Here is a 16,047-nt window from a genome sequence, read left to right on the forward strand (position 1 = left end):
GAACACAACATGAAAGTATGGGGTTTTTTTCTGTTCTGATGAATTGCTGAAGAAAAATGGTGAATATATCTGCATCTCTCACAGACGTTGATGCTTTCTGCAACACAAATTATGTGGTTTTTTTAAACCAGTAATGTGTTACTTTCTTATCCAAAGAGATTTCTTTTTTCCCCCTAGATGGAGAAAACTGTAATTCAACTCTGTTTCAAAGTGTTGTATGTGAAGCCTCTTTTAATGAAAGTCTTATAGCCTTTTGAATGATCATTCAGTATTTTGCAAGGCTTATTAAAAGTGGAACAGAAAGGGTTTTCCTATTAACGTTCCTTCATATGGGTATGCATGCTAACAATAAGCAAGTAGCCCTTACTAAGTAACAGGCTTTTTCCAAAGAAACTGCTGAGAAAGACTAATTATTTTAACTTCAGTTGAACTATTAAGCTCAGATCTATTTTGGTCTGATTTTTGTCAGTACTTTACTAGCAAAAATCAATCCAGAAACACGGTGGTGTAAAATGCGTGGTGGTAATCTGACTATCCTCGTGTGTTATATACCACCTGTGTCACAGTGTTCATCTTTCCTGACCTTTTCCCCCCTCTAACAAACACAGCACAACATGCCTTTCTGGAGGATATCCAGTCATTCGGACCTCTTGGCTCTCCATCAAGCACTGGAACTAGAGTATTTGTAACTATGTTCTAAAGTTGGCGATCTTTTTTTTTATATATGTATTTCAAGTACACTGAATTTTTATGTGTGATTCAATGCCTCTGGCTTTACACATATGAATTGTCTTAAGAAGGGAAGAAATATTTGGAATTAAAAATTCCAAATTGAAGAATTCAGATTGCTGAATGGAGTTAAAACATTAGTGCTACGTAAGGAAGCTCTATGGTCTTACATATGCAACGTTTTTAAATGAATTAAAACTGTGGAGGTTGCTGGTACACACCAAGTGAGCCCTGACTGGAGTGAACAAAGGACTCAAACTGGCAAAGCACCAACACACGTTTTCCAGCCGACAAGGTGGTGTTCAACAACATTCCTCAAAATGGGATATATTCTCAGCACTGAGGTTTGAACCAGACTTTAGCCTACCTAACCCAGAAAATCTGAATTGGAATGCACTCAGACTGTATAATGACAATCCTGTCTAGACCTGTAATTTGTGTAAATTATTGATGAAAATAATTTACTGTGACTTTATTAGCAGCTGATTTTGGAAGTGGATGCAATTTTTCTTTCTTTTGGGGGGGCAGGGGAGGGAGAGGGTTATAATATTGTCTCTTTTATAAGTTTGGCAAACAGAATGTGCATAATGATGTGTTGTGCCTTAAAGAGAAGACTGTGTTCGTGTGTTATAATGTAATTTTGGTTAAAAACTATGTAGATAAACAAAAAAAACCTTTGTGATAATTTTTGACATGACCAAATTTGCAATTCAGAGAAATCAAAGAGCAGGGCTGCACCAAAGCATTTAAGTATTTGTTGCAGTAAGAAAAAATAATAAAGGAAAGTTTGTGTTTTTATTTGGATTCTGAATAATTCCACTGATTGTTTAAGGAAAGTTAAGAGTATGTTGGGAGGTTGATACTGGGGACCGCTACCTTGAAAGATAAAAAAAAGTGTTTAACACCTTCAGCATCATTTCTTGATTCTCCAACAAGAGAACTAAAGAGCCATATTCATGAATTACTCCACTGAAAGCCATACAGTGAGTGCATCTGCTGTATATATAAAAGAACAAATTCCCACCCAGCAGACAAGGTGTGCAAGTGGCATTACTGGAAGGTGAAAAATGTGGAGTTAAGCCCGTATGGGGAATAAAACATGAGCTCTTTAAGATGCCCACATGGGGAATAAAACACGAACTTGAAATGAATGAAAAATTACTAAAGAATCTTTCACCAATCAGATGCACAAATGATGCTACTTTTAGCAAGTTCAGGATCAACACAAGCTGCTGAAATTGCTGGCGTGACATTGGCCATTTCAGGGTCACAGTTCACTCTGGTAAATATAACAGCATTTTGGTAGCTTTTCCATTCTGCTCCACATTTATGTGTCTTCTGTTTTGGGTCAGCATGATTTTCCTCACCCATTTTTGATTGTAGAACAGTATTACAAAGGAGCACCCTAAATGTTTTGAATCAGCAATTTCAATAGCATGTCAGGCATCTGAGGAGAGGATAAGGAGGAGATTTTTATGAAGAAATATTGAGAAATATATTACCTTAATTTTGATCCTTTCTATTCGAAATTATGGTCCATACAGTGATAATTACCTTGCAAGTCTTGAACATACTGCTTTTCAGCTTTGGAAAATGAGCGAGGTCCTTATTGCACATGGGGTCCCTTGTGCTCCACGTGCAGCTTGAGCACTCTGAAACAACAGCAAGTGGTTCATTTCTCATGGCAGAAGATGGAAACTGCTTTTTGATTTTTAACACTGTATGTGGAAACACCTGAGGTTGCCAGTGCTCTGACTGCATGAAGAGGTGTGTGCAAGAGAAGATGTTAAATGTAAACTCCAGGATGCCTACACAAACACAGTAGTCGGCACTGAGGTGAAGATTATCCCTCTCTTGTGCTGTGAAGCCACCACGTGTCTAGTTACCAGGTAGTAACTTCGTTGATTTAAACTTGTAGGTTAAGTGAAAGTTAGCTGGTAGGTGAAAGCCTGGAGCCACTAAAAGTCCAAGGCAAAAGTCCTCTATAAATTCATAAAAATGGGACTTTGCTGTGTTAGAATAGGATATACAAGCCACCACACAACAAACTAAGCATAATTTATTATCACAGGGAATTTTAAAGCCATCACACAAGACTTGCCACATATTGAATCATTATACACCAGCTATAAGGATGATAGATTTGTGTGTCCATAAAGGAAAAATTATGCATACTTTCTTTATATTTACAGTACCTGTCTAGTCAAATTTGGCCTGGAAGTACATTTTTCATAATAAGCTGTAGTACCAGCTTTTTGTAGTTTTTCAGGTGGGAAAAAGGTGTTTCAACCAGAATAGGAAAAAAGTTCAAACAAAGCCCTTCTCAAGTTCCAGCACCATGACATTGCATGAGAATCTCAACATAAAAGCCTTTTTAAAACCAAAAATTGGTATGGTGAACTAGCTTATTTTTCTTTTCTTTTGGGGTTTTTTTTTTTTTTTTTGAAGACTCATAGTGTTATTTAAATGCATGAAGCAATATTATTTCTCAAGTTATTTGTTCAGCTTTTCAGTGTTCTTTTCCTAATCAGATGTAAGAACAAACAGCAACAACCACTGGTTCTTATAAAAGGTTTGCAGTGCCTTCATTGGAGTTGTGCTTAGCTCTCTGTGGCAGGTATGGCTCAATTATTAGTACTGGACTTCTAGAGAGGAGATGGAGGCGAAAGGAGGGAAGTTTTACAGAGCATGGCAAAGTTCTGATTTTAACTTGGATTGTTTGCTACCATAGCAGAAGTTAATTATAAAAATAAATAATCCACAAAAGTGTACATCCAAAGAAAATTCAAGTATTTAGCTCAAAAGACTTTGCAATACTAAATCACTAAAACAACATTTTGGAGTGCAAATCTCTTGCTAAGCAAAAATTGTTATATATCTTAAAATAATAGTGTATAGTACATGCCTGCCTTGTAGAGAGAAATTACTCTGATACATTTTCCTGCATGAACAATACAGAAGAGAAAAATAACCAAGGCAGAGACATGGTCACGCCAGACTGTTCCAGATGGGCCTAAGTAGATTAAATTGAAGGCTGGTCATTTTGACACTGAGTGCATTTTAATTCAACAGCATATTAATCAGAAACTGCCTTCCCTGCAGCCTCTCCTCAACAACCAAGACTGAGCACAACGTCACGTTTGCAAGTATTTGGGGCAAATGAAGCATAGAATAAAATGCCTTTTGCTGCTACTCTATCAGTTTTCAGTCAGTACAGAACTTGAACGTTCATTAGGCATTTGAATAGCCAGCTTGCAGAATACAAATACAGTGTGATCACAGTCACAAGTTAGTATCTTACATAGATATAACTGTGCAGTCCAGTATATCAGTAAAAGAGGACAGGAAAAACTAAAAATGATGCTTCTTTTTAGATGCCTATGGAGATGGTGCACAAAGATATAGGTAGCAGCCAGCTCCTAAATCTGATTTCATTAGAATCCAGTGTGAGCAGCAGTGTTTGCATCTAAACCAGATGCAGAGTATGTTCCAGTGTAAACACTGACAAGGGAGATGAGGCCAAATCAAAATCCTGTATACAAGCACACTTCATCTCACAGTAGGTAAAATCCTGCAGCCAATCGGAATTGCAGAGCTTATGGAGAATATGGGCTTGGCCCATGATAGGAAGGCTAGATTTAGCTGTGAGGTTGTATCTAGATCCAGGGTTTTGGTTCAAAAGTCATCTCTGCTTTACAGGATTGACAGCAAGCATATGCTCTAAGTGAATATGGTATTTAGGATCTCTGAAGAGAAGCTGAAGTGACATGAGCCAAAATCCCAGCAATAGCAGCATTTTGGACATATAATTGAAGCCAAGGGTCTCTGTCATGTATTAGCAGATTATAGTTTATTAGGGCCTACATAATTTAAGAAAATGTAAATTAAAATGAAAAGCTTGTAAAATGATGTACATCTTTACTATTTCTCAATAAATACACTTGGAAATGTCATTTTCTGCACTATACCATGTTGTAAGATGCTTGGTTTGTGGTTGAAACCCTCCATACACAATGTCTCTTAGAGGAACCGAGTATGACCTTAGATTCTTTTTAAGTATGTCTGCACTGTCTTTGTGGTTTGTGCCTGCAGCAACCCTGTGCCCATGTAGTCTGGTAGAGACTGGCTCACCTGCGTGCTGTTTTCAGGGTGCAGCCTCTAGAGGGAACTTCCCTCTGCTCTGCATCAAGGTTTCCTCACCAAGAACCCTAGGCGCCTTTCTCCAGGTGCAGTCTGAGTGACAACTAACACCTTTATTCCGGTGTCCCTGGGGCAAAACACAGGTGAAACTAATTTTATGGTCTTGACACATAGTATTTTTATTTAAATTCACTTACTGTTGCTATGCTAGTACACTTCTTACGAGCATGGGTTGTTCAGGGGACAGACAGCTACTGAAGGAAGCAGCCATTCTAGTCCAAGCTGAACCTCATAATACTTTGTAGATGTCTTTGGGAGCAGTGTTTCCTGTTTTAGTGAGGTGCTAACCTTGGTTTGAAGGAAACAGTCTCCCCACAGTCTGCTTGCACAGGCTTTAAGGCAAAAGTGGGACTGCAGGACTATCAGCACGGCAGACATGACTATGATCTTGGGAACAACACTTGGTAACCACAGTGCTTCAACCACAAGAGACAGATTGTAAATAGTGGATTATTTTTCCCGGGAGCTAGGTTAAAGCATGACTGTTACAAATATAACTGCTCTGTATGTACGTCTGCCTTCTACTCCAATTTTAGGAATGAAAAGGAAGGTATAGCAAAAATAGCGTGGACAAAATACAAAGGCAGCCCATCTACTGAGCAGACTGACCCATAGTTAACAGTGGTTTTAACGTTGTGTCTCCCAGGTGGGTTTGCATGGGATGCAGGAGAAGAGGAATCCTCAGTACCATTTCAGGAGAGTGAGATAAAATGTAGTCAAAAAATGGGTTTCCTCCCTAGTAAAACTGTGGGAAATTTAACAACTTTTCCCTTTTCATAACAGGATAAAAATGAGATATTGGGGGCTTTTATTTAGAGAGCTTTTGTCTGGGATATGGCTACTACATTAGCTTCATTTCTCATTGCTGAGAAACTCTGTGCTCTAAATGGCTGTCAATATGTCCTGCACATGACGATTCACAGCACTGAACTAAAGGAAAAACATTATACTGAGAGCATTTGTGAGTGGGGAAATAACTCTTCCTCATCTGGGTGCAAAAATACCTCTTCCTCATTATCCATTACCTATAGAGAACACCCAAGGAAAACCAAGCAGAAATTCGGAATGAAATTATCTCTGTGTGTCATCCATTGTTTGCCAGTGTGTTATATCTCTAGGGAATGCAGATTTAGGGTTGATTTATTTGATCCATTTTCTTTTTTTTTTTTCAAACAAATAATGGATTCAGAGACATTTTGCAAATATTTATAAATTTAGGAGAATTGTTTCAGTTGCCAAAAGCCCAGGCAGTAGAAGGAATGCTGAGAAAGTCAAAACATCTCAATAGTTTGTTTTTGTATGTTAATTTCTCTACCAATTTCAAGTCTTGATTTTCCAAGAACTTAATCTCTTACTTGAAACCACTAATAAAAAATGAAGATGGAAATTTTTTTTTTTTCTGGTTGGGAAGAAAAGGGAGAAAAGGAGAAAACACTGGAAAGTATCACAAATTGATTTGTAAGTCAACAAGAAATAAAATCCTTTGTTGAACAAAGCACCATTTCTCAAATTTGCCAGATGAATTAGTCATCAAACATTCATCTAAACATGGGTTATTAGAAATTCACATATGCACTTCAATAAACATGAAGCAAGAGAGCAGAGAAGCATGAAGGACAGGATTTAAATGAACTATATCATATTAAGGAGTCAGGCTGAGAATGGAGGTTAATTAGACTTTTTTTCTCTTCACTCTCAGTGTCTGGGAGAATAAAGTGCTGCAGAGGAGTGGCAAATGGAAAGTGTTTCATGTTTCCTAGGCTACTATACAACCTACTGTGCCCTTCACCAAGAAGCACGCACTTTTTCTACATAAAAAACCCCCAACTGGAGCTACTTGGAAAATATTAGAAATTGTTGACTCATTGAAACCAAAATGTGTTTTGGGACTGCGCACACCAACGTCAATGAATGGAACGTTTCTAGTCGTGTTTAGAGAAAGAGTGAATCAGGACCACACCACATCAGCCAGAAAAATGTCTGAGCCATTGCAGGAGTCTGGTGACTACAGCTGTCAGCTGGTTGATCAAGCCCCTGGTTCTTTGCTTTCAGCTCATCTGGGTTACGACATTGGTTTTTAGCTTTCTGGCTCAAAAAGGTCCTAGTTTGGTCCAGTAGTGAAGGGGAATGTTTCTGAAATCAGTAAAAGAATGAGAGTGAAAGATAAGGGAAGGGAATAAAAAATAAAAATAAAAAATAATAAAAAAAAATCTCCCTCCTTACAAACTAAAAGCACTATGCCCATTGTGAAGGGCTCTGGGGAAAAAAAAAAAAAAAAAAAAAAAAAAAAAAAAAAAAGTCTTCCCAGAAAGGATTTAGCCACTGAGAAGCTATGGTTAGTTGGTCAGTTGGCTGCAGGCTGAGGAGGGGCAGACGAAAGGGCATTTTACCTGGACAGTGTGTGGATCTTTACTGTTTTACAGCACAGCCTTATTTGTGTTCTTTGTGCTCTGAAGTCCTAGTGTATACAGCTACCCCCTCCAACTGCCCGACCAACTCTGGTTCATATTGTTTTGCAGACTCATCTTTGATTCTTTGTTTCTCTCTGGTTTTACACCTTTCTGTTACGTTATTGCACCTGCAGCCCTTCACTGTCTGTGAATTTGCTAGGATCCCAAATAGCCTTTCAAGTGTATCAGCTCCTTACAAGCTTTTGCAGGAAACATAAAGAGGGCTCCAGCAGTGTCATATTACATGGCCCGCAGAAGCGAGTCCCTGCCTCCCTGCCAACATGGGATAACGGGGTTGTAGGGGAACAAGATGCACACACAGGACCAGACATAAGCAGCAGCCCCAGTCCATCCAGATGTGCTACTCTCCCTTTGGTGGGCAGGGCTGGAAACACTTCCCTCTGCCACTACTTACAGCCATACAATAGGGAGCAACTGTTGTTCTTCTAAGAGCAGGCAGGTGGGAGATGCCATATGCTTCTGCAGAGCAGCAGGACACAACACATATTTGGCCTTCCAGGGTGGGAGCACAAGCAGAAAACTGGCAGCAAAGGCTTGTGCACAAAGGTAAACATAAGGGATTTGTGGGAGAAGCACACACACAAGGAATGCGTCTGTGCAGTTGGGGGTGACACATTGAGTACAGCTTGCCGGGTACACTAGTAGGGAGAGGGAGGTTGTGTCTAGTATCGTGAGCCTCCTGGATAGCCAAGCAAACACCAGGCACTCAGCAGCAGGACTTCTTTGCGGGTTTTTTGGGGGGGCATGAGTCAAACTCCCACCCAGCCGCTCACGCACTCCTCCCCACAGTGGGACCAGGGAAATAAGAACAGTAATGAGAAACCTTGTGGGTGGAGATGAAGACAGGGAGATTGCTTAGCAATTACTGTTACAAGGAAAACAGACTCCACCTGGAGACAATTAATTGATTGCCAATTAAAATAAATATTTATTCACTGTATTAGGTAGTGGGAAACAAAAAGGAAAACGTTGAAACAACACCTCTCTTCCCCCCCTTCCCATGCCTGACTTCACTCCTTCAGTGCCAGCTCCTCTATGTCTCATGAGCAGCACAGGCAGGATGGAGGTGTATGGCAGCTACAGTCAGTAAGTACAGAGCAGTTCCTCTCTGCTCCTTCTTCTTCCCCACAGTCCTCCTTTGGTCCAGTGTAGGCTCCTCTCTGCAGGCCACAGTTCCCTCAGGGAATGTTCACCTGCTCTGGTCCCCCACTGTCTGCGGTGTGGATATCTGCTCCACCATGGAGCTCCTCTTCCTCCGACCTTGGCATTCCCTCTGCTGCTTCTCACTCTCTTTGTTCCCTCCATCTCTGCCTGTCTGGTGTTTTCTGCCCTTTCTTGCACAGACCCTCTCTGAGGCACCACTATTGTAGCTGAGGGGCTCAGCCATACCCTGCAGCGGGTCCGTCATAGCTGGCTGGAACTGTCTATGTTCAGCACAGGCGGCCCCAACCACTCCTCACAGAAGTTGCCCTGCAGCTCCCCCACTGCCAGCACCTGGCCACCTGTGCCCAAAATGGGGTGGGAGAGGAGGTGCATCTCAAAACTCCTCAACACAATGTCAAATCTCTAGTTTTGCATGGGTTTTGTTAATGGTAGAAGCCTGATGAAAAAGGACAAGTCTTAGCAGGAGGAAGCACACAGACTTAACTGCAAGCAAAAGAGCAGAGGCAGACAGGGTTTTTCTTTTACCCAAATTACCCAGAGTCTATGAAGAGGTCCCAGCATAGCTTAAACCTGATGCTGGAGAACTGCCAGATTAGGTCTCAGCAGGTCTAACTCCTGATCTCTGGCTGAGACAGACATGGCCATACCTCTTCACCTCCTGCCAATCATGCATGCCTCCTTGTCCTCCTGCCTTATTCCCATCCCATCTCCATCCCACACCCACCGCAGCCCCACTCCCAGCCCATTGTAACCAGCTTGCAGAGGAGCACCTCATCTGCCCCAAGACACCAGGCAGGCCTGAGGTCCCACTGAAATGCCCATGTGCCCAAGATCATCCTCATGCCCTGCCCTACTTTCAGTGCATCAGGATCTGAATGTTCAGCAGAGAAGCCAGCAGGCCACTAGTAAAATGCCACCCAAGTGCATAAGAGCTATCCCAACCACTTAACAACTGAGATGTTTGCTTTAGCAAACCATAAGAGCATGGCAAGTCACAGCCTCATGATGTCTGCTACATGCAGACAGTTAAATTAATTCTCCAGGAAATAGTTTGCTGTTATGGTGAAACCTTAGCATCAATCAGCTGCAGTTGATTTAATCCATAGCCATTGCAACACACTAATGGGATAAAAAGATGGTTTTCATGTCTTTATCTCTGTGTGTATATATATATATATATATATATAATTTTTCTGCTGGAATAAACAGTTTATTTGGGGGGTATGGGCAGTAGTTAACAGGGACTGAAATGGATATCTTCTCAGTGTGGTTTTTAACAATGTAGGAAGTTTTTTTCACCCATGCGGAATGCTGTACCAGTGATGACAAATGTGTGCATATTGCTCTACGAAACTTGCTTCAGCATAAAAGCTGTTGCTTCTGGTGGTAGGATCCCTCTGTCCCACCTCCTTCAGACAGTCCTGACTTGTCACCCTCAGGTTGCACTTTCCTTAGGAAAGGTTTCAGGCATGACTGGAGGTGCTGGTTGAGCTGCCAGCTTAGTCTCTCTGTACAAAACACATTCCTGCTGGAAGAAAACGAGATGGCAACATTGAAATGCTTTTTTGTTTCTGTTTTAGATGCAGAGTGTAGGAGCTGCTGGTGTAGCTTGATATATCCCTATCATACCTGATCCCATCCTCTTTATTCAGGACCCCTCTTCAGGGAGGGCAAGGTAATTCACAGGCCCTCGCCGGCATGCCCAGAACCTGCTCTCCTGCCAGAGCAAGGCTGCACATCATGCTGGGTTTTGGTGCCATGGGAGGCCTCTGCCTGTATCTCACCAGCATATCCCATGAGCAGCCTATAACCCTGTCTTTACAAGAGTGCATCAGCTTCAGATGGAAAGCTTTTAGTTTGATTTGGTTTTATGGTACAAGCCATGGCTGCAACCCATGCAAAGGGTATTTACCAGAGACACTTAATGACATGTGTGCCTCATGATCACTCATACTTAAAGCAAAACAAAACAAGGAGAAAAAAAATGGGGGAGGGAGGAGAATGGAGCCACGTGTGGGGGGCTGCTCCGCTTGAACAGCATATGCACACTGATTTATGAAATGTGATCCTATTCTCAACAATCACCACAGGCCCCTGACACATGGCAGCTGATGGAGGTAAGGTAATTAGCAAAGCTCAACTTCTCCTGTTACTCACTGGGAGTTAAACGAGGGTTTTATCACAAGCCCTGAATAGTCTTGATGAAGAACATATTCAACATTGAACTTGCCTGGTGGCCAAAACAGAGGCTGTGTAGCCACCCAGCCCCTACAGCCAGTTAAGAGGGGAAAGAGCTGAACCTCCCTACGTCCCTTCTCAAGATGGGCACTGCAACCTCACTTGCCACCATCCCAGTGGGAAGAGGGCAATGGCCTGGGCAGCATCACCCCAGGGGTTAGCCCCCAGCAAGCAAGGAGTGAAGTTCCCAATGTTGTAGTGATTATCTGAGTTTTTTCTACACCTTCCTTGGACTAATCTGGTTCTCAGTGGAACAGCAGTCTTAGCTGGGAGGAACCTATTCTTAGAGGGAAAAAAACACCTTATTTGGGCCCTCAAGAAGTCAGGAACCACTCGGCCCAAAGCACTTGCTAGTGCTTTTTTTCACTTTACCTAAATGCTCACAGTGAATTTTCTTTGGTTAAACTGCAGTTCCTTAAAAGCAGTTTATTTATAATGGAAAGGCTGACTCAACCTTCGCTAATAACCAGGAAAACACAACAGTAAAATGAAACAACAAATCATTGCTCTGACAGTAATGAGGCGCTTGCTTAGACATTTATCTGTCCTTTTACAGGGCAGTAATTTTATGGTTGAAAAACCTTGGTTTTAAACTTCATGTCCGGGAAGAAATTGCCAAGCTCTGGACAAAATTGCCTCGTTTAGCAGATGGTAATATTGTACATAATTAATACATTCATTTTCATTCTTAAAAACTAGTAAATGCAGCTTATTTGAATTTCCTCCTGAAAGCTGAATTTATTAGCTATAAAACATAGAGACTGTGCCAACTGTTTCGAGGAGATTATATCCTGTATTTCCCCCATTTTCTAACTGTTTTCCACCAATATCACCTGGGTGGCTCTTCCCCTTTCTATAGGAAACTTCAGACCAGGCGACAGCTTTTTCCTGTGCCTTTTATTCCTCCATATGTTTTCATGATAAAGCTCTCTTTCCTTTACCTCCATTTAAAACTCAGAAAGGCTGCCACTTGCTTGCTGAAAATTACTTTAAATTCATCAGCTCTCCCAGACTTAATAAGGTGACATGTTTACAATGTTAAAGGAAATCAGGTGTTTTAATGTTAAATGAAAAAAAACATATTTATGTAGTGTTATAATAATATCGTTTGCCTGGCCTTTCTCAGTCTATTCATCACACAGCAATCTCCTCACAAGATGCTGTGGAGTCTGAATACTGGAATGCCATGCAATAATAACCCCAAATTCACCATAAATAATATATCGCAGAGGCCTCCCTCCTTGCTGCTGGCAGCCACGGCAGTGGGGCACATGTAGGGAAAGAGTTGGTCCCCAGGCACGTGGCAGCGAGGATGGAGCAAAGGAAACAAGGAAACCTCCTGGCAGGTGGGTACCTCTGTGCTGCTCAGGCAAATCCCATTTGTGCTACTGGTCCCACCACAGAAGTGCTGCTGGCCCCTTTCATGCTGTTGGTCCCACTGCAAAGAGCTGGAAGCAGAAAGCCTGGACCCTTGCCAGGCTCCTGGGCCCCAGCTGCTGATGTCCTCTTCATTTTAAAGGCCAGTCTCCAGTGCTGCCACTGAAGCCGGGGACCATCACATTTTTCCTGGCACTCAGCTGTGCTGTTCTCAGCTCCATGTGCACTGCTAGATATTTTGCTACCTAAGTCCACGGTGCTAAACAGCACTACTGTCCTGAGTGAAAAGTGTCCACACTGCTTGAGATCCTTCCTTTGAAGGACAGGAACCTGTCCCATCCTGGGCAGCAATGTAGGTGATGGAAACCTCCAGTTTTATGGTGGTTTCTTCTTGAGAAGAAAAGTTTTTTAGTCTCCTACTCTAGTTTGTAAATTCAGCAGTCAGGTGTGCACCTCTCAGAAAAAAATCAGGAAGATTCGGTCATTTCCGGTAAAGTGGATAATGGCAGAGTCCCTTTGGCAAGTAACGCTTGCCAGGCTATGGTTTATATATGGTTTCCCAAGCCAGCTCCTACCTCACTGCAGCTGGGCTGAACACACTGTGCTCTGCAAGAGAAAGACCTTGTTTACCTCTTACATGTCACTTGTTCCCACACAGAAATACACCATCACCCGTCAGTGTGTTCACAGAGGTCTGCTCAGAGGTATTAATTACATGGGCGAGTTTAGCCTTCTCCTGGCATGTTTACCTGGCGCTGGGTCCCAGCATGGTTATTCTCACAAATCCTGTAGAAAAGAGCAGTCAGAGTAGGCAGGTAGAATCTTATTGGTATTTAACAACCAGAATTTTTCCTTTCTTTTCTTTCCCTTTGTATTAAATTACCCTAAAAAGGAAATCCTCCAGTTTTCGAACAAGCTGAAGCCCTTCATGAGTCTCCCCACCAAGAGCTGTGGTGCTCTACTACTGAGCAAGCCTAAGCACAGAGGCAGAGATTATGTCTTCCCTACTGAGTGGAAAGGTGCTGTCTTTCAGGTAACTGAGGCACTGAAAGATTTATGGTGGCACAGCATGGCAGGATATGTATCACATGTCCCAGACTAACCTCATCTCTCTGCCCTTAACTGCTGCTAAATCCAGTATCTACTCTTCTCTGGCCAAGGACCCATGTGACTTCTTTTATCCTTGTTGAATGCTTCTGTTCCGCTCCATGTGCAGAGATTGGCACAGGTCTATAATGAAAACATTCTTTTTTTTTTTTTTTTTAAGAAGAATTGCTGAAGAACATACTGAATTTCTATCTAGTAATTTGGCCACTTTCATAGAGGCAGGTAGAATATATATCTTTAAATGGTAGCCATCTTTTGTTCCCCCTCCTGCTGAACAACCAACAGACTAGACTCTGTGGTTTTATGCTAGAAAACATCTGGAGAACATGTGGTCCCTTAATTTCTTCACCTGGCTGTCTTTGCTGAAGGCTAATTTCAGCCTTCCTTGTAATTCCACTGGTAGTCCTGAGCTTAATCTTTTTTCTTGCACCTGTAGATCTGAGAGACAGCAGCTCCTGCACTCAAGCATGCAAAGCTACAGATACTTGACACTCAAACTGACTGCTGGGATTAATAAAGGAATCTTGTCTCTGCTATGAAGACCCTGCAACAGTGATCTCCGCAGTGACACAAATGCTGTGAGCTCTGTGATGGTGCAGTAACACCATAGAATAAAACATATGGCCATAAAAAGCAGCCATTGGACCCTGTGACAAAAGCTGCTTTTAATGGTTTTAAGAGGATGAGGTGTGTAAGAAGTGAATTAACATTGTTTCAGCATATTTCTGAATTAAAACAAGGTGAACCTCTTATCTCTGGGAACCATTGATTTCGATAGCGAGATCTATTACAAGAAAAATTTTATCATGAGAAATCATCACATTACACTCCCAGCCTTGTACTGGAAGTCTTTTTTATCATCAAACTTTCTTGACTCTCACTGTAGTGAAATAACAGTCTTCATGATGCTTTTTTATATGAAGACGTAGTGCTTTCAGAGCTTCTATCATTGTGGATTTCAGGATAATGTAATTAATCAAAGAAGCCAGAACTCTTGTCATACTGTTGGGATTTATTAGAGCAGGCAGGAACAAAACAAACGTGTTAATATTTGCTTTGTTAAAAACAGCAAACTGAATAACACAGCATGCTGACTCTGTAATGTGATGCTGGCTGCTATGCTTCTTTCCTGTTTCTCCACCTTTGTACTTAACCCAGAGTTCCTTGGTGGTTTTCAATGTGTACATTACTTCCCAATACAGAGCTTTTCTCATGGTCCAGCTTACGTTCCCATGGCTTCTCATGTACCTTCCCTTTCACAGCAGCCTACTGCTATGTAACATGCCTGGTTTGGAAAAGCTTCTTCAGTGTAATAAGGCTGACTAAAGAAAGTAAGACTGCCTTGTTCGCTATAGATATAAGCGGATGCTTGGAGCACCATCAGCAGTCCCAAACCTGCATCTGTGGGAAGGGCCACTCTCCACTTGCCTACTTGCAGCATTTCTTCAGATAAACTGATCTCCCTTGCAAAAGACTCTTTCTGTTACTGCTCTTAAAAACACAGAAATAATTACATTAATTGTCCATTGAGAAAACTGTCTCTAACGAGGAAAAAAGCCTAGCAACAAGCCAAGTGAAAGGCCAGTTGCATGGCTTAAAACGCAGGGCCAGCAATACTGAAAGCTGCACTCCCTTGCCAGCTCCTTGCAGTCAGCTGTGGCCCAGATGTTCAAAGCTTGTTCCACCTTGGGGGTTTTCTTGCTTGAGGACTCTCTGGATGCTTTCACAAGTGGAAATCATTTCAGTCTTTCTTCCAGAGTTATTCAAGAGAACTTAGGTAGGTGCCATGTGTTTTATGAAAAGCCATATCAGATCTGATTAGACCAACTATCCATCAGGTCTAGTGTGTCTGACAGGGACCAGCAACAGATATTTCAATGAAAAAGAAAAAACTTTCAGGCTGTGCCCCATCATGAACAAGCTTCTTCTGGCCTTTCAGCAGCTACTGGTTTAAGAAAGCAGGCTGGCAGCTGGTGTAACTAACTACCTTCACTGATGAAATTGGTGGTAGTATTACTCATCATCTAAAACCCCGGTCTTTTCTGAACTTGTCATGCTCTTTCCCTCAAAATTTACTGGGCAGTCAAAATTACAGGTCAGCTACAACTGTTTTGAAAAACTATCTCTTCCTGTTATTAATTTTCTCTCAGTTTTATTTGGTATTACCTGCTCAATATTAGGGGGAATAAAGAATTGTGGAATATAGGGAAATTAAAACAACAACTATTGTCTACTTCTATCAAGTGGACATGGCATGTCAGAAAAGGCTAGTAGTACTTGGTAACGACACTGTGTTTTTCCTGGCCCCTTCTCCCTACTTCCACCTTTCATGAGGTTAATTATCTTGTATACTCTGTAGTGCATAGATGTGCATTCAGCAAAGATGGCTGGGATACCTGAAATAACATTTAGATATTACATTGCTTCTTGCCGCATGCTGATGGAGTATCTCTGTTCATACAGTACTTTTATAATTTATTTTGTTGTCAATCTCTAGCATGCTTTTTAGTCCACTTTGTAACTATTGTGCATTAAAAATTATTTTTCTCCTACTTAATTCTAGACAAGCACTTGCATTATTTCAGAATTACTGTTTTCCTTTTAGAAACAATGCTAACCTTTTCTTTCTATTGATGTGTGCTCTAGCTGCTTCCAGTCCATGGAGAACAGTAGAACCAGGGATTCAAACAAATTCCAACTGTCTAAGGATGGCCCTTACAGTCTAAGTTTGAGAGACACCAATGGATAACCTTTTCACAAT

The 16,047-nt window shown here is 41.6% G+C and overlaps 1 protein-coding gene across 11 annotated transcripts in view; it reads left to right on the forward strand.

Annotated features, from left to right (window-relative positions):
- EYA4 (EYA transcriptional coactivator and phosphatase 4) overlaps window positions 1–4,660 on the forward strand; it is a 158,539-nt gene extending 153,879 nt beyond the window's left edge. For all 11 annotated transcript variants that reach the window (XM_074896350.1, XM_074896349.1, XM_074896352.1 and 8 more), the window contains one exon: window positions 609–4,660. In XM_074896350.1, coding sequence (XP_074752451.1) covers window positions 609–689 — 81 coding nt within the window. In that variant the 3' untranslated portion in view covers window positions 690–4,660. The remainder of the gene's footprint in view (window positions 1–608) is intronic.
- The last annotated feature ends 11,387 nt before the right edge of the window (window positions 4,661–16,047 follow it).

This window comes from Athene noctua, chromosome 1 (genome assembly GCF_965140245.1).
Source record: "Athene noctua chromosome 1, bAthNoc1.hap1.1, whole genome shotgun sequence".
Lineage (NCBI taxonomy): Eukaryota > Metazoa > Chordata > Aves > Strigiformes > Strigidae > Athene > Athene noctua.